Below are 23,691 nucleotides of genomic sequence, written 5' to 3' on the forward strand. Positions count from 1 at the left end.
AGACAAAGATATTATAAGAAAGTAAAACTAGGCATCAATATATTTTTTGAATATACGTGCAAAACACCCTCAACAAAATGTTAGCAGACTGAGTCCAGGAATACATAAAAAGGATTGTACAACATGACCAAATAGGATTTATCTCAGGAATGCAAAGTTGATTTAACACGTGAAAATCAACTAATGTAATACACTATAGAATAAAAAGCAAAAAGCACAGGATCATCATAGTAGATGCAGAATAAACATTTGACAAAAATTCAATACCCCTTAATGGTAAAAAAACAAACAAACAAAAAAACAAAATATTCCACTCAATAAACTAAGAATAGAAGAATACTTCCTCTACCAGATAAATGGTATCTATGAAAACCCCAGAGTTAACATCATCCTTAATGGCAAAATGTTATATGTCTTCCTCCTAAGGTCGGGAATAACACAAGGATGTCCACCCTTACAGCTCCTATTTAATATTACACTGGAGATTTAGTCAGTTCAAGAAGAAGAAATAAAAGGCATCTAGATTGGAAAGGAAGAAGCAAAACTATCTCTATTTGTAGATGATATAATCTTGTCACATCATATAGAAAACCCTAAAGTATCCTTAAAATATTACTATAATTAATAAATGAGTTCAGTAAGGTTACAGAATACAAGATCAATATACATAAATCAACTGTATTTCTGTACAATAGCAATGAGTAATAAAAAAATAAAATTAAAAAAACAATTCCAGGGCTTCCTAGATGGCGCAGTGGTTAAGAATCCTCCTGCCAATGCAGGGGACACAGGTTCGATCCCTGCTCCAGGAAGATCCCACATGCCACGAAACAATGAAGCCCATGCGCCACAACTATGGAGCCTGTGCTTTAGAGCCTGTGAGCCACAACTACTGAGCCCATGTGCTGCAACTACTGAAGCCCATGTGCCTAGAGCCCATGCTCTGCAACAAGAGAAGCCACGGCAATGAGCAGCCTGCGCACCACAACGAAGAGTAGCCCCCACTCACCGCAACTAAAAAGAAAGCCCACACACAGCAAAAAAGACCCAACACAGCCAATAAAATAAATACATAAATAAATAAATTTAAAAAAAAGAAAACAATTCCATTTACAATAGCATAGCAAAGAATAAAATACTTAGGAATAAATTTAACAAAAGAAAAGCAAAGCTTATACTCTGAAAACTACAAAATACTGTTAGAAGTTAAAGAAGACCTAAATAAATGAAAAGATACCCCATGAATTGTAAAGACGTTAATACTTCTAAATTGATGTACAGATTCAATACAATCCCAGCTCACCTTTTTGCAAAATACAAGCTGATCCTAAAATTCATATGGAAATTCAAGGGACCCAGACTAGCCAAAAATATTGAAAAAGAACAAAGGTGGAGGACTCATACTTCCTGGTTTCATGAGTTACTGCAATACTACAGTAATCAAGATAATGTAGTACTGGCATAAGAACAGAAATACAGCTAAATGGAACAGAACTGAGCATCCAGAAAAAAAAAATCCATGAATCTATATTCATTTAATTTGATTTTCAAAGAGTTCTGAGACAATTCTTTCCCTAAAAGAATAATCTCTTAACAAATGCCAGGATAACTGGATATCCACATGCAAAAGAATGAAGTTGGACCACTACCTCATACCATATATAAAAATTAACTAAAAATAGATTAAAGACCTAAATGTAAGAGCTAAAAGTATAAAACTCTTAGGAAAAATTATAGGTGTAAATATTAGTGACCTTGGATTAGGCAATGCTTTCTTAGACATGACACCCACTGAACTTAATCAAGATTAAAAACTTGTCCTTCAAAGGACACTAGCAGGTAGAAAAAAACAAAACAAAAACATACAAAATATGAGAAAATATTGTATTTGAAAATCATATATCTGATGCAAATCTAGTATCCAGACTGTATAAAGAATTGTTACAGGTCAACAATAAAAATGTGAATAACCCAATTAAAAGTAGGCAAAGTAACTGAATAGACAGTTCCCCAAGCAGGATATACAAATGGCTTAAAAGTACATGAAAAATTCTCATTATTAGCTATCAGGGAATGATTAATTCTACTTCATACTCACTAGGATGGCTATAACTTAAAAAGACAGAGAATAATAAATATTAGAAAATTTGGAACCTTCATACACTGCTGATGGGAATGTAAAATGAAGAAAATGCTTTGGAAAACAGCCTCGCAATTCCTCCAATGGTTACACACAGAGTTACCATATGATCTAACAATTGCACTCCTAAGTATATACCCCAAAGAAATGAAAACATATGCATTAAAACTTGTGCATTAAATGTATTATTCAGGAATGAAAATAAAAGACTTACTAATGAACCTGGAAAACATTGTGCTAAGTGAAAGAAGCCAGTCACAAAGGATCACATATTGTATGATTCCATTCATATGGAAGGTCCAGAATAGGCAAATCTATAGACACAGAAAGTAGATTAGTAGTTTCCTAGGGCTAGACGGGATTGGGAGAATGCCGGGTGATAACTAAAGTGAATGGGGTTTCATTTTGGGGTAATAAAAATATACTAAAATTGATTGTGGCAATGAATATATAACTCTATGAATGTACTAAAAGTCATTGAATTGTACACTTTATTTATTTTTAATTTATTTATTACATTTTTTGGCTGCATTGGGTCTTCGTTGCTGAGCTCTAGCTTTCTCTAGTTGTGGTGAGGGGTGGCTACTCTTCATTGTGGTGCACAGACTTCTTGCTGCAGTGACTTCTCTTGTTGTGAAGCACTGGCTCTAGGCATGTGGGCTTCAGTAGTTGTGGTTCACAGGCTCTAGAGCACAGGCTTAGTAGTTGTGGTGCATGGGCTTACTTACTCCGTGACATGTGGGATCTTCCCAACCTAGGGATCGAATCCATGTCCCCTGCACTGGCAGGGGGATTCTTAACTACTGCACCACCAGGGAAGTCTGAATTGTACACTTTAAATGGGTAAGTTGTATGATATGTGAATTATTTAGTTTATATTAGGTGAGTATATCACGTAGTTTGTACTTTTTGAGGAATTGGTCCATTTCATCTAAGTTGTCAAATTTATGGATGTAGAATTGTTCATAATGTTACCCAGTTACCCTTTGATGTCTGCAGAGTCAGTAGTGATAGTGCCCATTTCATTGCTGATATTAGCAATTTGTGTCATCTTCCCCCTACCCCGTCCCTTTGGTAATTTGTGTCATCATTCTTTTTCCTCCTCTTTAGCAATCTTGTTAAGGTTTATGGATTTTATTGATGCTTACAGAGAATTGAGTTTTTATTTCATTACTTTTTCTATTGCTTTTCTATTTTCAGTTTCATTGATTTTTGCTCTTATATTTATTAAATCTCTTTCCTTCTGTGCATTTTGGATTTATATGCTCTTTTTTTTCTTCATTTCCTTAGGTAGGAGCTTAGATTATTCATTTGAGACTTGTTCTATTTTCTAATGTATGAATTTAGTGCTATGAGTTTTCCTCTCAGCACTGCTCTAGCTGTATCCCACAACTATTGATGTATTTCATTTTCAATCAGCTCAGTAAAATTTTGTACAATATTTCTCTTGAGATATCCTCTTTGATCCATGGATTATTTAGAAGGGTGTTCTTTTGTTTCCATGATTTGGAGATTTTACTATTATCTTTCTGTTTTTAATTTCAAGTCTGATTCCATGTGGCAGAGAACACCCTCTATATGGTTCTAATTTTAAAAAATCTGTTGTATTATGGCCCAGAATATGGTATACCTTAGTTTATGTTCTGTAGGCACTTGAAAAGAATGTGTATTATACTTTTGCTGGGTGCAGTGTTCTATAAACATCAATTAAGTCCTGTTGGTTGATGCTGTTATTGAGTTCTATATCTTTGTTCATGTACTATGGCAATGTTTTAACAATTTCTTAAAGAGGGTTTTTGAAGTCTCCAAATATAACTTTACATTCATCTATTTCTCCTTTCTTTTTTTTTAAATTAATTTTAATTGGAGTTTAGTTTCTTTACAATGAATGTTGTATTTTCTACTGTACAGCAAAATGAATGTTATACGTATACATATATCCACTCTTTTTTGGATCTCCTTTCCATTTAGGTCACAACAGTGTATTAAGTAGAGTTCCCTGTGCTATACAGTCTGTTCTCATTAGTTATCTATTTTATACATACTGTCAGCAGTGTATATATGTTAATTCCAATCTCCCAATTCCTCCCTCCCCTCTTCCCCCTTAGTATCCATACATTTGTTCTCTACATCTGTGTCTCTATTTCTGCTTTGCGAATAAGATCATCTATACCATTTTTCTAGATTCTACACATATGCATTAATATGCGATAGTTGTTTCTCTCTTTCTGACTTACTACACTCTCCTTTCATTTCTGTCAAGTTTTGCTTTGTACATGTTGATTCTGTTGTTTGGTGCATATGGATTTAGGATTGCTATGTCTTCTTGGAGGATGACTTTTATCATTATATCATGTCCCTCTCTGTCTCTACTAATTTTATATGCTCTGAAATCTATTTTATCTGATATTGATTTATCCATTCTTATTTTCCTTTGATTATGTTTTTATGATATGTCTCTGTATATCCTTTTACTCTCAACCTGCCTATATCATAATATTTGAAGTTAATTTTTTTACAGATAGCATATTGCCAGATCATGTTCTCTAATCCACTCTGAGCATCTGTCTTTTAGTCAGTGTATTTAAGCCATTCACATTTCAAATAATTAAGCTAGGGTTTAATTCTGCTGTTTTACTTTTTTGTTTTGTGTTTGTTCTCTTCGTTTTTGTTTTTCTGTTTTCTTTTTCCTATATTCCATGGGCTAGTTGAACATTTTTTTTTAATTCTACTTGGATTTATTGATAGTATTCTTGAGTATATGTCTTTGTATAGCTTATTTTGGTGGTATTTCTAGGTGTTAGATTATACATCTTTACACACACACACACACACACACACACCCCTCAGAGATATTGTGAGTTCAGTTCCAGATCACCAAAATAAAGCAAATATCACAATAAAGAAAGTCACACAATTTTTTTGGCTTCCCAGTGCATAGAAAAGTTACATTTACAGTATAATGTGATCTGTTATGTGTGCAATAGCAGTGTGTCTAAAAAAACTATATACATATCCTAATTTAAAAATACTTTATTGCTAAAAAATGCTAACCACCATCTGAGTCCTAAGCTAGCCATAGTAGTAACATCAAAGATCACTGATTGCAGATCACCATAACAAATATAATAATAATGAAAAAATTGTAATGTGAGAATTACCAAAATGTGATACAAAGATAAGAAGTGAGCAAGTGCTGTTGGAAGAATGGCACTAATACACTTGCTCAATGCAGGATTGCCACAAACCTTCAATTTGTAAAAAAACATAATATCTGCAAAACACAAAGTGAAGCAAAATAAAACAAGGTATGCCTGTATATATATCTTATTACAATGTACTGGTGCTGTCATTTCACCAGTTAAAGTAAAATATAATAATGTGACCTCATTTTATACCCCATTACCCTTCTCTGTTTATAGAATAGTTGTCTTAAATATTTCCTTCATATACGTTTAGAACTGCATCAGTCAGTATTACAATTTTTGCTTCAATCCTCAAATATGATTTAGAAAACTCAAGAGCAGGAGGCAAGGCCATTGTATTTATCCATATTTTTGCTTGTTCTGCCCCTTATTTGTTTCTGATGTTCCAAGGTTCTTTCTTTTCTCACTTCTTTTCTTTTTTACAGAACTTTGTTTAACCACTTCTTTAAGGTAGGTTTAGTGGTGAGAAATTCTCTTAGTTTTCCCTTCTTTGAGACTGGATTTTTCCTTCATTCCCGAAGAATATTTTCACTGGGTATAGGATTCTGGGTTTGCAGTTCTTTTCTTGCAACATTTGGAAATTATTACGCTACTTCCTTGTGGCCTCCATGGTTTCTAATGAGAAATAGTCATTCTAATTGTCACTTCCCTTTATGTAATATGCCTTTCTGGATGCTTTCAAGATTTTTTCTTTGTCTTTCATTTCAGAAGTTTAATTATGATATGTCTTGGTGTGGATTTTTGGGGTATTTATCCTGTTTGGGGCTCACTCACCTTCTTGAATCTGTAGGTTTATGTTCCTTCACAAACTTAGGAAGTTTTCAGTCATTATTTCTTCAAGTATTTTTTTCAACATGGCCATCTTTCACCTGTCCTTCTGGGACTCTGATGACACAAATGTTAAAACTTTTGTTGTAGTAGTCCCACAGATCCTTGAGGCTATGTTCTAACAGAGATTCTTAAGAACCCTACATCCATAAACCAAACCAGGTCACTATGCAAAATTATCAATTATGACCAAGTAGAGTTTATTCCAGAAATGTAAGCCTGGGTTTTCTTTAGAAATTATTAAAGATCATTTTATTAAGAAATTAAAGAAGAAAAAAACCAATTGATGTCAACACAAACATTTGATAAAAATTCAGCATGTTTTTTATTAAAGAAAAATAAATATAAAGCAAATTAGTATAATATTCATAGCAAGGTGGCAATATTAACAGATTAATATTAATATTAACAGATGGACATTTTTTAATTTGATAAGTATATTTAACAGAAATATTTCACATATTATACTCAATGGTGAAGATTTAGAAGTATTCTTTTTAAGGTAAGAACCTTTTATCATTATTCTGGAGGTACTGCATAATGCAACAAGATGTGACGAAAGGTACAATTATTGAAAGGAAGAGATAAAACTATTATTATTTGAAAATATAATGATTGTCTCCCTAAAAAATCTAAGAAAAACAATATAAAAATGATTAGAACTATTAAAATAGTTCAATAAGGCATGTTAATTTAGAATCAACATACAAAACCCAGCAAATTCATTATAGATTAACAGTGACCCCATAGAAAATCCAGTGCAAAATAGTGCCATTCACAACAACAACAAAATACTTAGCAGTAGACCTAATGGGAAATCCATGAGATTCATATAAAAGAAGATAAAACTTTATTGAAAAACTGAAGGAAATGCTGAATAGAGACATACCATAATTTGAAGGGAAAGACTTGAAACTGTAAGGATGGCAATACTCCAGAAATTTAATTTCTAAATGCAAATGTGTCAATCAAAAGCTTAAAATGATATTTTATGAAACTTGAAAGGATGATTCTAAAGTTTTCCTAGCAAGGAAAATGTGCACAAAGTCACCAAGGAAAGAATTTTAAGAAGGAGAACAATGAAGGAGCTTTTACCTACCAGATATTAACATATTTTATAATGTCAAAGCAATTTAAGTACTTTGGTGTTGACACTAAAATAAACAAGTTTATTAAAGAACACATTAACAAACCACGGGACATTGTAACTGACAGTCTTTTTTACCCTTTCTAAGACCCTTGGATTAAACTTGACCCCCCTTGTCAGCACCAGGAAAGATAGAGAGTAGTTCAAGCAGGATGCAATTGCTCCAATTTCTGACCAGTGCACACATGTTATGGGGGAAATGAGCTCTGCTGTTTTCCTTGAAAAAATGCTAGTAGAGAAAACAGATGAGGCAACAGGTGAATCTGAAAATCCTGACCAAGTGAGAGGGAAAATAGTAGGTATATGCAGTTTTCCAGACTTCTAAATACCACCAAAGTCCTCCTACTTGTAAATTCTTTTTTTGTTTACTGTCCAACCCAAATGTGTTCAGTACTTTCCCCAAGGTAAAAGTGACTAAACTACATGGAAATGTGCCCTTTGTTAGAGTTCATTGAATTTTTCAGTGGCCTTCTTATTAATTATAATATAGTTATGAATGAAGAAGGGTGCCTCTAATCAGAGTGGACATACATAAGAGTGGACATTTTCCCTGAGTAGTGTCTGCTTTTGGCCCAGTCTTCTGTGTTGAAAAGTATATGACATCATGTGGTCGTCTCCCTCCTTTATCTTATTTCTGTCAGTCAACTACATCTTGATACCAGGACAACTATACAGAGTGACTGAAAACAACCATGTCCAAAAAAAATGTATTTCCCCTTGTTGAAAAGCTTTTCATCCAAATGCAATCATATGCACTTCACTACATACAACTGTAATTTTTATTCTAATACAGTAATACTCCTTCAATTTATCAGATCCCCTTCGTAAGAGAAGTTAGTATATGATTAATACCTCATTTAAAAAGTAGTGGAGAAAGGACACTATTTAGTAAATGATATTGGGACAACAGATTATTTTTTAAGTTAGAGTACTCTCTCACACAATAGTCAAAATTAATTCTAGGTGGACTAAAGAAATACATACCAAATACAGAAATTTGAAAGTTTCAAAAATATAGGAGAACAGTTTTACAATCTTTGAATGGTATAGCACAGAATTGTACCATTGAAAATGGAGACCACACTAGTTATTTTAAGCAGGAAAGGATTTAAGGTAGAAAATTAGTTGCTTCCAAAATCCACAAAAAGGACTGGATAGGTGGTTATTTTGAGGCCATTTTTTAGTTTGATGTTCTGTGTCTTGCAACCGAAGATATTCTAAGTGATAACCTAACTCATATTTGACAGATGTGATTCCATTGAAATGCACTCTTTAATATGACATAGTAATCATAAAACTCATAATAGTTGCCATTAATTGAGCACTTCCAAGGTGCCAGATGATGTGGTATGTACTTTCCATAAATTGTCTCATTTAATGCTCACAATAATTCAAGATCCGGGCACTGCTATAACAGATCCCTACTTTAAGAGCTCAAACTCGGTCTTAAAAAGCATTAGTGATTTTCCCAAAGTTATAAAGCTAGTAAGTTGTAGAAGTAAGATTTGAACCTAGGCCGTGTGATTCCAGAGCAAATGACCACTATTCTGTGACCTTCCTGCTATGAAGATGTCATAAACAATAATAAAAAAAGTGACAGACCAAGAACAAATATTTGCAATCTATACAACAAATATAAGGTTAATATCAATGAAATATAAATAACAACTAATAATCATCAGGAAAGGCATTACCTGATAGAAAAATGGGTAAAATGCTTCACCGAACAAGAAACACAAATGCTCAATAAAGATATTAAAAACAAAAACTGCAACATTGTTAATAACTCAGTAAATTCAAATTAAGCAAGTAAATGCAATTTAAAGTAATATTGACATGGCAGCTTTTTACTCTTTAGATTATCAAATTAAAAATATTTTTAATATCCACTGTGCATGTGCTTATAGACAAATAGCCACTGTTGATATGTTGTTGATTAGAATAAAAACCAGAAAAGTCTTTTTGGAAGGGAAATTTGAAATATAGATCAAAAGGTAAGATTTTAAATGTTTATACTCTGCCTCAGCTATTCTGCTCCTGGGAATCTCTCCTAAGGACATAAGCCCGTTCCAGCCACATGGATTTAGCATTATTTAAAATAGGCAAATTGAAAACAATATAAATGATCTATAATTGGGGAATGGTCAAAGAAGTAATAGCCCATCCATTGTCTACTAGTCAGAGTTCTCCAGAGAAAAAGCCAACATAAATCTCTTTATGTATAAATATATATATAGATTTATTATAAGCAATTGGATCACGTGGTTAAGGAGGCTGACAAGTCCTCAGATCTGTAGTCAGCAAACTGAATAACCAGTAGAGCTGAGGGTGTAGTCTGGAAGTCTGGCAGGCTTGAGACTCATAAAGGGCAGATTAAAAAAACAATATCCCAGCTTGAAAGCACCCAGGCGGAAGGAATTCTCTCTTACTCTGCCATTTTGTTCTATTCAGGCCTTCAACTAACCAGGTGGGGCCCACCACATTGGGGAAGGCAATCTGCTTTACTCTGCTTTACTCAGATTCACTCAATATTTGACCAAATATCTGAGCACCCCATGGCCCAGTCACATTGGCAGAGAAAATTAACCATCACACATAGTATAAAATGTTATATGATCTTTAAGAAGGGTGAGGTAGATCTGTGTATTTTGACTTGGAAAGATCCCTAAGCTTCATTGTTAAAAGAAAAAAAAATCAATGGGTAATAACACTGTGTTATTCTTGTATGCTTATGCATATGTTTATTTTATATATTCGATATATGTACATATTTAAATATAAGAAAAAGATCTTAGAATTTTATTTCTTTGAACTCTTTAAGTTTCATGGAACAGAAACTCATTTCTCTCCAACCCAGCAAATTTGAATTCTGGTAAGTGAGATCCAGAGCTTAAACAGTTATCAGTGGGGCCTTCCTCCTTTCCAGCCCGCATGTCTTCTTTCTTCTTTCTGTGTGATTCCTCAAAGCTGAGGAAGATGACCACTGGCAGTTCCTGGTTTATACATGAGAAAATCCTCCTGGGTTCTCTAAAGCCACACCTCACACAGTCCTAAATGCATTGTGCTATCTTATCCACTAAAACTAATTTATTTCCAATTAGGGGTGAACCCTAAGCAGTTCTCTGATAAATAACTTACAAGGCAAGTCACCATGTTGATAAGCACCAATAGTGCAACCCAGCAGTGTACAAGACTCTGGGCAATATTGCTCAGAAGATAGATCCAGGGACTAGTAATAGCTAAGGGGCTTCCTCAACAAGCCAGCTGATGTGGAGGAAGGCCCCCTGCATAACTTCCTGCTGCAAGACATTCATAAACTGTGGGCTTCTAGTGAGGGTGTGCCTAGGAGGCCACTGCAAGCCCTTGCTGCTAAATAAAAAATGGTGGAGACCACAGAGCAAGGCACTATTCTTGTGCAGCTCCTGACACCCCTCTAAAACTGTTTTCCTGACTTCTGAGTTGTACTAAGTTCCCTGTTATATTAAAAATCTAGATGCTTCATGTTTGCTAGTTGTTTTTCATTTTAATCATTCTCTGGCAACTACCCATATTCGAAAGATTAGGCATGAAACTGTTTTCTTGTAAGAGGGTTGAGATTACCAAAGAAACTCATCCTTGCACCAGAATGTAACTTTAAAATCACATTGAACAGAATCAAGCTGAGCTTTTAAGTAGAGATATAAAATACCTACTAAAACAAGGGGGGAGCCTCACCCTCTGAGACTGAGGAAGAAACAGCCTTGCCCCCTGGGTCTGTGGTAGGAGTGGATTCTCTGATCATCTCTGTATCACCTTTGGGGTCCTTCTTCCTTTTTCTTGAAATGTAAAGTGTGTTCTCAGCCAAATAACTCTATAGTGCCATCTTACTCCCTTTGGTCCAAAGGCAGTGTTTCTGATGGTGTCACCCCATCTTTATTCTTGGCTTCTGCTGAGATGGCTGATGAAATCCATGGTTCATACTCACACTAATCTCCTTATGAAATGGTTGTTCAGCTGCACCCTTAGCATTTTTTTTTTTTTCCCAAAACAAGCTTTCTCATTTTTGCAACATGGATAGACTGAGAATTTTCCACAAGTCCACCTCTGGTTCCTTTGGTTAAGCCACCTCTGGCTTAACAACTCCTTCAATTTATCTCTCTCCTCTCACATTTTACACTGTAAGGAGTAAGGAGAAAACAAGCTATTCCCTCAACACTTTGCTTAGAAATATTCTTAGCTAAAAATCCAGTTCATTCCCTCTCAAGTTCTACCTTCCACAAAGCATTAGAACACAATTCAGTCAAGTTCTTTGCCACTTTATGATTGCCCTTCCTCCAGTTTCTTATAAACTTTTTCCTTTCCATCTGAGACCTCACTAGAGTGGCCTTTAATGTCCATGTATCAACAGTCAATTGAAGGCAATCTGGACTTTTTCTAGCATACATCTCAAAACTCTTCTGGCCTCTACCCATCACCTAGTCTCAAAGCCACTGCCACATTTAGATATTTGTTAAGGAAGCATCTCACTTCTCAGTACCAAAATCTGTACTAGTCAGAAGGGCTGCCAGAACAAAATACCATAGACTGAGTGGCTTACAAATACAAATTTATTTTCTCACAGTTCTGGAGGCTACAAATACCAGATCAAGACCCTGTAGAATCACTTGCTGATGAGACCTCTCTTCCTTCTGCCTTGTTGCTATGTCTTCCTTCACATGGCATTTTTTCAGTGTGGGGTTGGGTGGGGAGGGAGAGGGAATTTGTTTTCTGGTATCTCTTCTTACAAGGACAATAATTCTGTCAGATTAAGGCCCCACCCTCCACCCTTATGACCTCATTTAACCTGAATTACTTCCTTTCCTTAGCAACACTGGGGATTAGGGCTTCTAATTACAAATTTTTGGAGGCACACAAACATTCAGTATACAACGCATGGCCACCCTCTGGACTTGGCCAATAGCTGGCATGAAGCTGCCATACACACACACACACACACACACACACAAATTCACAATTATAAGGTAGTTTTTAAAACTAAAAACGTATTTTCAAGGGTATATATAGTATATCAATTCTTTCCATAAGAGTTCATAGTTTACTTCATCATTAACCTGCTGTTTTCTTTCTTTTTTATTATTATAAAACACATCACAATGCATATCTCTGTAGCAAAATCTTTGTGCACTTCCATAATTATTTTCTTGGAACAAATTCCCAGGAGTAGAGTTACATCTATATCAAAGGGCAAGTTTTTAAAAGCTTTTGATACATATTTCCCAAAAAGCCCTCCTGAAAGTTGTGTTAACTTTCCCACCATCAGCATACAAGAATGGCTCGTTCTTGTCAACAGCACCCTCTCTGGTTATTAGAAAACCTCTTTGGCAAATTGGTACATGGAAATGGGTATCTGGTTTTTTCTATTAGTATGTATTTTCCTCACACCTTTCCTTCCCTCCAGCCTTTCTTTCTTCCATTCATTTCCTCCCTTTTTTCTTTTTCCTTCTCTCCATCCCTTTCTTCCTCCCTTCTTTTATTCCTTCCCTCTTTCCCTTCCTTTCTTTTCCCCTCCCTCCTTTCCTTCCTTCCTTTCTTCCAAGGTTGGATATTTTTATCTGTGCACCCAATTTATTGAGCAAATAGCTCCAACAGGATATAAGCAAAAGCAATTTCATTCATTTCTCCCTGTCCATTCAAATCACTGCAGACACACCTTCTAGGAACCATGGAAGACTCTTCTAGCAAGTTCCTTAACATTTCAAATAGTTCTTCTGTCACTCCCTGTTCCAAGAACAGCTTCATAGAACAAATGAAAATCTCCAGTCCAGTGTCATATCACATAACTCTATACTCCTTTCCAGTCTAAAATTTCATCTCCCTCACTTTGGAATTGCTCTAGGTTTGGAAGTCTGCAATAAGGAGAAAGGTGTGTCTGGTGTCCCACCTTGTACAAATTAGTGAATTAGCTAAAAGTAAAGTTTTTAGTAAAAAGTACAGTTTGTTTTGTATTTTTTTTTTCATAATCTCACTTCAGTCTTTAGTGATGAAAAATAGAAAAGACACTGTGGGTATGACAACAATACAACCAACCACATCTCAGTACATTGGTGAGCTTCTCAGAGCAACAGACACATTTAGTAACTGACAGCTATCGATGTCATATGTTTTTTTGAAGTTTCTGGAAGGTGTGGGAAAAAAATGCTCTCTCCAATGTTCCTTTTTCTGAAACGCAACAGAAATCACATCTTCTGAACTTTAGTTACAAATGATTCAGAAAGTGCCTTAATCGTTGTTCAGCAGCTGACCGAAGAAATACTCATTAGAATCTCTGCCATCTTTGCCTTAGTAAGTGTTCACATTTTTCTTCAAGATGAGGAAACAAAGTTGTTTCTGACACTGCATGGTATTTACTCTCTGATCTGTGTCTAGATAAGTCTATGCCAGGTGCTAACTGGTACCTTTCTTTTATATTTAGGACAAAAATAGCATGAGACCCTAGCACTTTAGCCATGCCTCAGGCTCTAAAAGGTCTCCCATAAAATCTGAGCCAGGCTACTGTATTTCAGGTACTTGTGACTCACAGGCCTTGTGAAGAATGTAAAAGTCCTGCTAGAAGTCAGGCCTAATGAGTGCTTCTTATGTGTTCGGCACTGTGTTCAGGGCTGTCGTGGATATAAATATATCCCTGACAAGAGAAGCATCTCTTTTGGGGAGTGATGAAAAGTTGCACACACGGAACGATGAAGGATTCAAAGACAGTATACGATCAAGTGCTAACTTGTGGAGAAATGCATTTGGGAGTGCGATAGTGCTTTAGGGAATTCAGGGATTTCGCGAAGGGAGAGAAGTGTTTTGAACCACGGTTGCCATTTCAGTAGGATTTATCTCAGTCATGAGGATGGAACTATCTACATCTGTGGCTGTCCTTTGGAACTGTAGACTGGTGAGCATACCCTCTCTCTCGGGAAGAGATAGAAATCTTTGGTTTGCTACTGACGAGTGCAGTCCTAGATTTCTACAGCTTTGGTAGGCTACCAGTGACCGTATCTAGCTTACTGTGCATATAGAACTAGTTTGAGCAGCATGTCCTGATGTAGTTTTTGTTCAAACTGTCCTTCTTTTTTGAGAAATAAGGTTCAGCAAGATGTTGGCCAAGTAGGGCATGTTTGAGGCAAGCAGGTTTTGAACCTCAGTGTCATTTTCACGGAGCAGATCTTGGTCTTTCAGTTATACACTGTGGTTGCAGAGAGTGCATGAGCGCCTTAAAGGTAACCTCATTACTGAAAAGCCTGACATGTTGTGTGCGTGTGTGTGTGCGCGCGCACGCACATCTGCTTCTATCCTGTGTGGATCATCCCTGTGACGAGGTTTCCCTGCAGGGCCTGTGGAAGAATTACACGCCCACAGACTAGGCAAAGGCAGAACACTGCTGATGTAACTGTAAGGATCCCTAAGCGCGATTTTTGTTTTAAACCTGTTGAGGTTGTTTTTTTTCCCTCTATGGGCACACATCTCTGAAATAATTTTAGAAATGAAAGGGGAAAACGGCTTATTGACAAATTCTCACTTTACACACAGCTTTTCAGGAACGCTCCAAATGCGTCAAGGGAGGCGGGGCTGTACTCAGAGGCTCGCTCTCTGGTGTGGATTCTGTGGTGCAGAGTGAGGGTCGAGCTCCGGGTGAAGGCCTTGCCACACTTTGTGCACTTATAGGGTTTTTCTCGGGTGTGAATTCTCCGATGCAAAATAAGGTATGAGTTTCGGTTGAAAGCTTTCCCACACTTGCTACATTCATAGGGTTTTCCCCCGTGTAGATTCTCTGATGCTTAGTGAGGTCTGAGCTCTGGCTGAAGGCCTTCCCACACTCGTTACATTCATAGGGTTTCTCCCCAGAGTGGATTCGCTGATGCAGAATGAGATTTGAACTGTGACTGAAGGCTTTGCCACACTCCTTACATTCATGAGGCTTCTTTCCTGTGTGGATTCGCTGATGCAGGACAAGATTTGAGTTGAGAATGAAGGCTTTCCCACACTCACTACATTCATAGGGCTTTTCTCCAGTGTGGATTATTTTATGGCAAATAAGGCTTGAACTCCTTGTGAAGCATTTACCACATTCATCACATCTGTGGGACTTCGTTCCTGTCGGAACTTCTTCAGGGGTGTTGAAGTTTGACCTCAGACTGAAGCTTCTTCCCAGTCCTTTACCCTTCTCCCTTGAACCTCTCTCTCCTGTGCCGGTTTTTTTTTCCTTGACTGTAGCTGGCCCTGAATCTCTCTTTTCTTTTCCAGTTTTCTCCTCAGGATTTCTCTGCTGCCTTTCTATGACTCTGCCCTGCTGTTCACATTTTTCTCCAAAATCTTTCTGGAATTTTCCTGTTGTCTCCCCCTGTGATGCTGAGTCTCCTGCAATTTCAGCCTTTGAGGTGGACTCTTCATTTTCATTCCTGTTTTCACAACCCTGGGAAATCACGTTCCCATAATTCTCCTGCCTGGTGTCCCTACTGAGATTCCTCTGAGCCAGGTTCTGACATCCCCATTCCTCCAGGATGAGGGACACAGCCACGTCCTCGATCTTCACCATTGCCTGGGAATCTGCCGAGAACAGTGCAGATGCCATCACCTGGTCTCTGGGACCCCCCTCGTGATGAGGGGCAGGAACATGGGTGGCAGGGAGAGCTCGTGGTTGTAAGAGGCGGGGTTTCTGAGATGAATGCTTGAAATGGGACTGTGGGGCCTCATGATGAAGGTCAAAGCTCGAGGACTCCTGCACTGGATCCAGAGGCACCATCCCCCTTGCGAGCATCTCAGGTCCATGAATTTGACCTGGGACCTGCTGTCCTGGTAAATCCAACTCCAGATCTTCCAGAAGGGTCACAGCCTCCTCCCCACTATCAGGATGGTATTCCTGCAGCCAGACTTGGAGCTCTTTGGGAAGAATGGAAAGGAATTGCTCCAGCACCAGCAGCTCCAGGATCTGTTCCTTGGTGTTTATCTCTGGTCATAGCCACTGGTGACAAAGTTCCTTCAGTTGACTCAGGGCCTCTCGAGGCCCAAAAGTGTTCTGGTAACAGAAGTGCCTGAACCGCTGGCAGAAGATCTCTGGGTCTGGAGGAGGAGACTCCTGCAGGCTGGCATCCTGCCCCAACATGTGCTCTTCCTCATCTTCCTCTTTGACCTTTACTATCACGATGCCATCCTTATCCTGTGCAGCCTGGGGGGATAGACTTGTGGCTTCCCTCAACTCAGCAGTCATCATTCAGGCTCAGGGACCTGACTAGATCCAAACAGGATCTGTGCTCTCCTTTCTGTCCTGGGAGATGTTTTCTGATATCTGTTTCTGTACTATTCCGTGAGCCCCGGGAGCAGCCTGGGGGCGCTGGGAGAGCAAGGGGAGCTGACTCTGGGGCTCAGCCCAGCCGAAGGGCACCGCGCATGGACCTAGGCCCTCCCGATGCCTCGACACAGACACAAGGAGTCTGTTTTGTATTTTTAATGAATGAGTAAAAAGTAGTTTGTCTCAAACTCAATCTCCCCATGACTCCAGAGAAGCCAGACATGACCTAAGTGCTGATTTTTTCTTGATCTCCTTAGTGATGCCCTGCTGGGCTCCCTTCTCAGTGCCTCTTCATTGGTTGGCCTCTTATGTGCCCCACCTCCCTCTGCATCTAGAACCTCTCTCTGCTGAGGTTGTCCAACTCCTGGCAAGAAGCTCACTTGGATGGAGCCTTTTACAAAAATCATCTTGTTCCTTCCCTTGGATTTATTTAATCCGCAAGCACACTGAACTATTGCTGGAAGAAACTAGCTCCTGATATGTCTTTTCACTCTGTGAGCTCTGGACACAACTCTCCACCTTTAGTCTTCTCAGACACAGAAAATCCAGTTCCTGTGTTACTGCAGGCTTAGGGGACCATACATCATGCTGTCTGAGAAATTCCCTTAAAGGCCTTCCCAAATAGCTGCAGATGGCGGGGGGTGGGGGGGGGTGGGGGGGGTGGGGGGGGAGTGGAGCACAGTACACTGAAAACTCTTTTCAACTGGTCTCTCCAGCTTCTACATTTTTAGAGCCTGGAGGTGGGTGAGCACCTGAGCTAGCAGAATAGACTTCACAATCATGCAGCCTGTCTAGCACTGCTTTGGAATCTGAGGATCCTTGGCTTTTCATTTATTACATTTTAACATTCTGTTGCATGTATATCTTTTTGCCTGCTTGATTTTTCTTTTGTGGATTGCTTATTTTTTTATCTTTTGCCCATATTTCTATAGCAATTTTTTTCTTTCTAGTTTGCAGGAGCTCTTATAGGAAATATATTGTCTATATGTTGTAAATATATATATATAGACACATATATATTATATATATAATATACTATTATATATGTTGCAAATAGAAGAAAAACTTTACTAAGCATTTAGCTATTTCTGATGACTGATTCTGTACACCAAAGTTAAGGAAGATGCCATTTAGAGCAAGATTTAAAGAAATATAAGCAAAGGCTTTTCTCATTATCAACTGAAAGTGTCATCATTTATTCACCTAATCCTAAATTTCTTGTTCTGCTTTTAAAAGTATCTCTTTCTTCCTCTCGTGTACATACCAAAACCTTGTCCAAAATGGGTTGAGGTTGTCAAATTCCTTGCCTGTCAGCATTAATTGCCATGTACTGGCCTCTAATTGCTGTTATAAAGGAGCCTTACCTTTAGGCTTCTTAAACTAATCTGAGGGATTTACATTTCTTGTACCTTCTTTGCACATGAGGGAACTACTTTCTCTGCAGGAAGCTTTTCTACATTCCAAGTGGTCCCTCTCAATGAGAAAAAGAGGTTCTTCTGTTTGAGATACGTATCCATGTCTGCATAGCAGTAGAAAGAACTTCTATTTCTCCTAATCAGGAGATAACTTTTACTTATTGACACATCTCTTTCCAAGTTGGAAAACTGCTTTAATTTCTTACATATATATAAAATAAATTCTTTCTATATGAGATATTCCGCAGTTTCACTAGAAGCTAAGGGATGCAGAAGGAAATTTCCTTGTAGAATGCAGACCTCCTCTAGCTATTCATTGTACATTCCTGGGAAGAATGAAGGAGAAGAGGAGAAGGCATGTGCCTTTCTCTCAGTTTTGGAAACCAGCCCAGTTTCCATGTTTCCTCACTTTAGCTTCATATCCATGATCTGGAGGTTTCCTAGAAGTGCACCCACTTAGGCTTTTCTAAACCCTCATATTTACTCCCTGTGCCATGGAGCATGGCTAAGTGCATGGCAGGTCCTCACTGAATGATGAGACCTTAAGGACTAAATTTTGCCTGACCCTAGATGTGCACACATCAGGGGAGAAAAAAAGAATACTGGCAGATTAGCAAGGAAGTGGATGACAAAGATCCTGAGAGATGGAGATGAGAAAAAAACTGAGGCCAAATTTCTGAGAAAAGACTCTGAGGGTTGCATTTACATTTTTCCTCTCAAGTTTTATTCAACCAGGAAGATACTATTAAATTCTGTATGCCTAACCTAATATTTCTGTACATCAGCTCAGTGGAGATAGTATGGAATAGGTAATTAAGAGTATAAACATTGAAATCAGTCAGACAGGCATTCCAGCTCTGGCTCAGTGAAGTCCTAGCTTTACACCTTGGGCAAGTAAACTCTAGGTCACAGTTTATTTATTTGTAAATGGGCTATAATAATAGTACCTGGCTCAGGTCATTGTTGTAAGGGCTAGATGAGTGCTTAACAGAGTTTCCAGATACAGTAATTTCTTTATAAATCACACACACATACATGCATCCTATATTACCAGGTGTGCTCAATCTAATTTACATGACCAGGAAATTCTCTATGAAAAGAAATAGCCAACCAGCATCCAGCAGATTACAGTTAGACCTGAACAAATCTGGGGTTTCATTTTAAAATAGTCTCTCACTCCAGTGGTAACTCACTGAAAGAGTGCTGTTAACTGGCATTTGCACCCTCTAAGTAAGTGATACTTGATCTTCACAGTGACCTGCCTTCTGATTCATCAACAATTTAATCCTGTCCATTTAGTTGTAGTGTAAAGTGAATTGTGTTCTAAGATGTCTTTTCTAAATTGGGGTAACCCAAGTAAAGTATTTTGGGTAATCTTCTGTAAAACTGAATACTTTAATTAAAGAGAACAACATAGTCCAGGATCAGCTGTCTAGAAATCTTGCTATGACAACCTTTGGGAAGAAAGGAACTCTTTGTTGTTGACAAACTGCATTACTTTCAACATTGATGGCTCATGCTTTCAACTAACTAAAAAATATTTCCATTTGATTGGACTTGACAGACATACCCTGAGCCATCCCAGTTCCCAATGACCTCAGAATACCATCGGGGAGACAGGTCTTTTAGAATTTCCATACAGTGTTATCAGTCTTATGATGGCAACAACACAGGTATTAGAAATGTCTTGACTCTTGTAATTTTTGTAATAAAAATAATCTGATAAGCCTTCAGTTTTTAAAGTGCTTTTGGAGATAATATTTATGCTTAACCTGGTCCATTTTAGTCATCTGTGATTATTTCAGGGCCACTAGATTAGATAAGTGATGGGCAGGTAACCCACAGTGTGCGTACATTGTGTGACTACCATCGCGATCCCCTTAAACTCGCCTGCAGAAAAGTTGTGGAAGGACTCTGGGAACAAGACACTGGTCTCTATCATCCAGAATCAGAATGGTTTTGGGTACATGAGTGGTCCAGTGATGTGTGAAGAGGGGGTTTCTATGGCACTACCCCCAGGCTAGTCTGGAGCCTCCACATCTACAGGATGATGGACGAGCCCCCAGCCATCCATCTCCTCTGTCAGAGCACTGAGGTGTCACTGCCTGTCTCTGGTCTGCCTCTCCTGCCAGACGGTGGCATTCCAGAGGGTAATGACCTTTTCCTGTTGATCTGCAAATCGCCGATGCCTGGCATAGCACCTGGCCCATGATGAGCGTCAATTAATGATTGTTGAAAGAATGAACAAATGTTATAGGAAAAGTGTATAATCCAGGGATTGTGATCAACTCCAAGCTAATTCCCAGTCGATTCCTAGCTGTGGCTTATGGCCATATTAAACCTTGCATTAGAATGATTTATGATGCCTTGTTTAACACAGAGACAATAACAGACTCAATGAAGTAATAAATGAATTGTGTTTTAGGCATGTTCAATTGTCAAACTAGGAATTAATTTAATTCAGAGTTTTTGTTTTAATCCTGAATACTATCACATGGAAATATTTGAAGAGCTCAGCTTCATGCTATAGAATTTAAACACACTTAAAATTCAAGCAGCTTTATTTACTAAAGGCCTGTAATTGAGGAACAGCCTCTTCTTCAATTAAACATTTAGCTTCAGTAAATGTGGTTTATGATTTTACTCTCTGTTTTTAATTGCTGTAGGCATTTGTTCAACATCTGGCTTTATAGCCATTTAAGTAAACACATTTTGCTGTAATAAAGTGTGTATATTTGTTTTGAGTGGGTAACATCTTTTTTTGTGGGAATTTATCTTGTACAATGCAGTTAAAGGCTTCTATATCAACTGACTCTTAAAATGTATGGAAAGTTACAATCCCCAAAGACATTTGCTGCAGAAAGATGTGGGCAGATAGAAGTATATGAACTGAAAGGAATCAAAATTATTTTCTCCTTGGAACGCTGATGGTATTTCTGTTATATTATTTGCAAACTGTTAAATGCTTTGGAAAAAAAAAGGTAATTTATAGAATGGAATCCCCAAACCACATCCTCCTTCTCCCTCATCCCCACTCCTCTCTGACCCTTAACCTGGTCCAGTCAATCCCTTGAACTCACGTGAGGATATTGTAGTCACAGACATACGTGAGGATTAGCTATTAGAAAAGTGGAAAATGTTACTATTTTCCATTTCTGGTAACTTAGGTGAGGATAGATTGATAAACTTAAATAATAATAGTGAGTGGTATATTTTAGCTGATTTTTAAATATTGAAATATATGTGTATATGTACATGTATGCCTATGCAATTGTCCACTCTCATAGAAACACTGAAAATCATTTCCGGAAATCCTCCATTCTACAACCATTTATTGGGCTCACCATCTCCTAATGGTATTTATGATTCCTTCCTGTCATCTTACCTAAGAGCACAAATGTCAGCAGTATACTCATGTGTTCAAATTCCTATGAAACACAACTAAGGCTTGGTTAGTAGGACTCTAACCATTTAGCTGTTTCTACAAAATTCATACAACTGACAAAAATGTTGAATTCTACCCTAGAGAAGTGCTGAGTTAGAGAAGAGAGTGGTGAGACTCGGTTAGAAAAGAGAAGCCGAAGAATACGTTTGAGAGACACACTTAGTTTCTATTTGCATTTCCGTTATCCCTCCTTCAAATCCCAGGAAGGGGTTCTAGGGATTATTTGCAAAGCAGTTTAAAGTATCCTGAGGGTTCTGATCTCAAGAATCTTTGCCCTAGAACAATCTGCATGCATAGGAGAAAAGATGGTGATTAGTACCATTAATTGAGAAAAGACGAAAACAAGTTTGGCCAAACTATGTTTTTTTTTTTTTGGATGATTTTCTCAATCCCCTAAAACCCAAACAATATTTTAATTGCTGCATCTCAAAGCTCCTTTTATTATTTCCTTTAGCTTGTGCTGCCTTCAGCCTTGTTCCTGAAATTTCTGCTATTGACAGAAATCCCAGATTAAAAATCTGGTAGTGTGGCTAGATATACTTAACTCTCTTTCTCTTTAGGTGTTCAACACCCATATCAAGGGTCCATCTCTTCATTTGGCGATCTGTGCCTATGTAGATGTGTGCAAGTCGCGCGCGCGCACACACACACACACACACACACTCACACAGCAGGAATTGACTTCGGTGCCAGTTTGCATCATCACCCCTATTAGGATTATCAGAGTATTTGGAATTGTGGGTAAAAGAAGATCTATTTCTTTTCCAAAGGGTGAGAAAAATGGGAGGGTGTCAGGGAGAGGGAAAAGACAGAAAATAAAGTGTGTGTGTGTGTTTTGGGTGGGGGGAGGGAAAGAGAGAGGGGGAATATGAGTGAGTGTGGAGGGAGGAGGGGAAATGAAAGGATATTATATATTTTTTTGTATCTGTCATTTCCCTGCTATCTCCCATATGACTTCTTAATCCATCAGAATGCTGGGAAGATAATGTTTTGGGCGAAATAACATGAGAGAGAGGATAGACTCCCAAGGACCAATATCTTTATTGCTCGGAGGATAAACGGATTATGTCAGCCATTTTCTGTTGCTGACAGCTTTTCTTATTAACCGATTTTATTTTTTAATCTTCCAGGGAAGAAATATGGTTTTATGTCACAATAAAACGCCGGTCACATCTAATTCTGCCCTCAAACAAACAGATTTCTGAAAGCCTTGCAGAGAAATTTGAAATAACTTTAAAGAGGGGGTTTTTGGATAAAGTCTTTATCCGGGGGCTTGTTCAACTGCAGTGTAAAAGGTTTAGAGAGAGAGGAGAGGAGAGAGAGAGGAATAGAGGGAGGGAGAAGGGAAGAGGGAGAGAAGAAAAGACAGAGAAAGCAAGACCCACACAGCTGTTTTGCTCAGGGATCTCTCTTCAAAAACCCCAGCAGAGTCAGGAAAACGCAGTTTGGATGAAAGAGGCTCGGAAGGTGAGCAGAGGGACAGTGGTCTCCTTGGGGGCTCTGGCCGTGGGAAGATGCTTAGTGCACCCCTCTAAAACAGACACTTGGTCCCCAGTTTTTCTGGAACCATTAGTAGTTGATGGCATGTCTTTCAAGAGTCATAAACAAATCAGTGGGAGTCCTGTGAGGCATCTGGAACTCAGAGGCAATTCTAGTCTTTTTCCCATGATTCCTGCACCAGGAGATTTCAACCTGCTTGAGGATTTAGATCTTGTGTTTCCCCCAAGAAAATCTTCTGTCAAACACCCAGACAGTTCTGGCCCTTGCTTACTTCTGTAGGCCTGCAGCAAGTACATAGCCATCACTCATATCAAAACTAGTCCTTTCTTCACGTCTGTGTGGCACAAAGCAATTTAGCCAGACAGGGCCCCTGCCCACCAGGGGCTCAGCCCAGAGAACATCCTTAATTTGTGCCTCTCCCTTTGTTCGGTGCCCTGCTCACTGCAGACCCCACACCTTGATTGATAATGATGGCTGTGCCCTGCTGGCAAGTATTGGTGATGTAGAGCGCTTTAAGAATCTGTTAAAAATAAATCACTTGGATTTTCGAAGGTGCTGTTTTGTGTAAAAGAAACTGGCTTTTCAAAAAAGCATTCTGCAACCTAGGGCAGTTTGGGAACTTAAAACTTGTCCCAAGGCAAGTCAGCCAAGCTGAGTGCTCCCAACCAGCTGTGCGGAAAGGGAGATTCTAAGGACT

General features: G+C 38.2%; 1 protein-coding gene across 1 annotated transcript; it reads right to left on the reverse strand.

Moving 5' to 3' along the window:
• Positions 1-14,865: 14,865 nt before the first annotated feature.
• Positions 14,866-16,556, reverse strand: LOC130855741 (zinc finger protein with KRAB and SCAN domains 1-like). The gene is given in 2 exon segments (XM_057739702.1): positions 14,866-15,101; positions 15,104-16,556. Coding segments are annotated over 2 exon segments (1,689 nt in total).
• Positions 16,557-23,691: the final 7,135 nt, after the last annotated feature.

This window comes from Hippopotamus amphibius, chromosome 6 (genome assembly GCF_030028045.1).
Source record: "Hippopotamus amphibius kiboko isolate mHipAmp2 chromosome 6, mHipAmp2.hap2, whole genome shotgun sequence".
Classification (NCBI taxonomy): Eukaryota; Metazoa; Chordata; class Mammalia; order Artiodactyla; family Hippopotamidae; genus Hippopotamus; species Hippopotamus amphibius.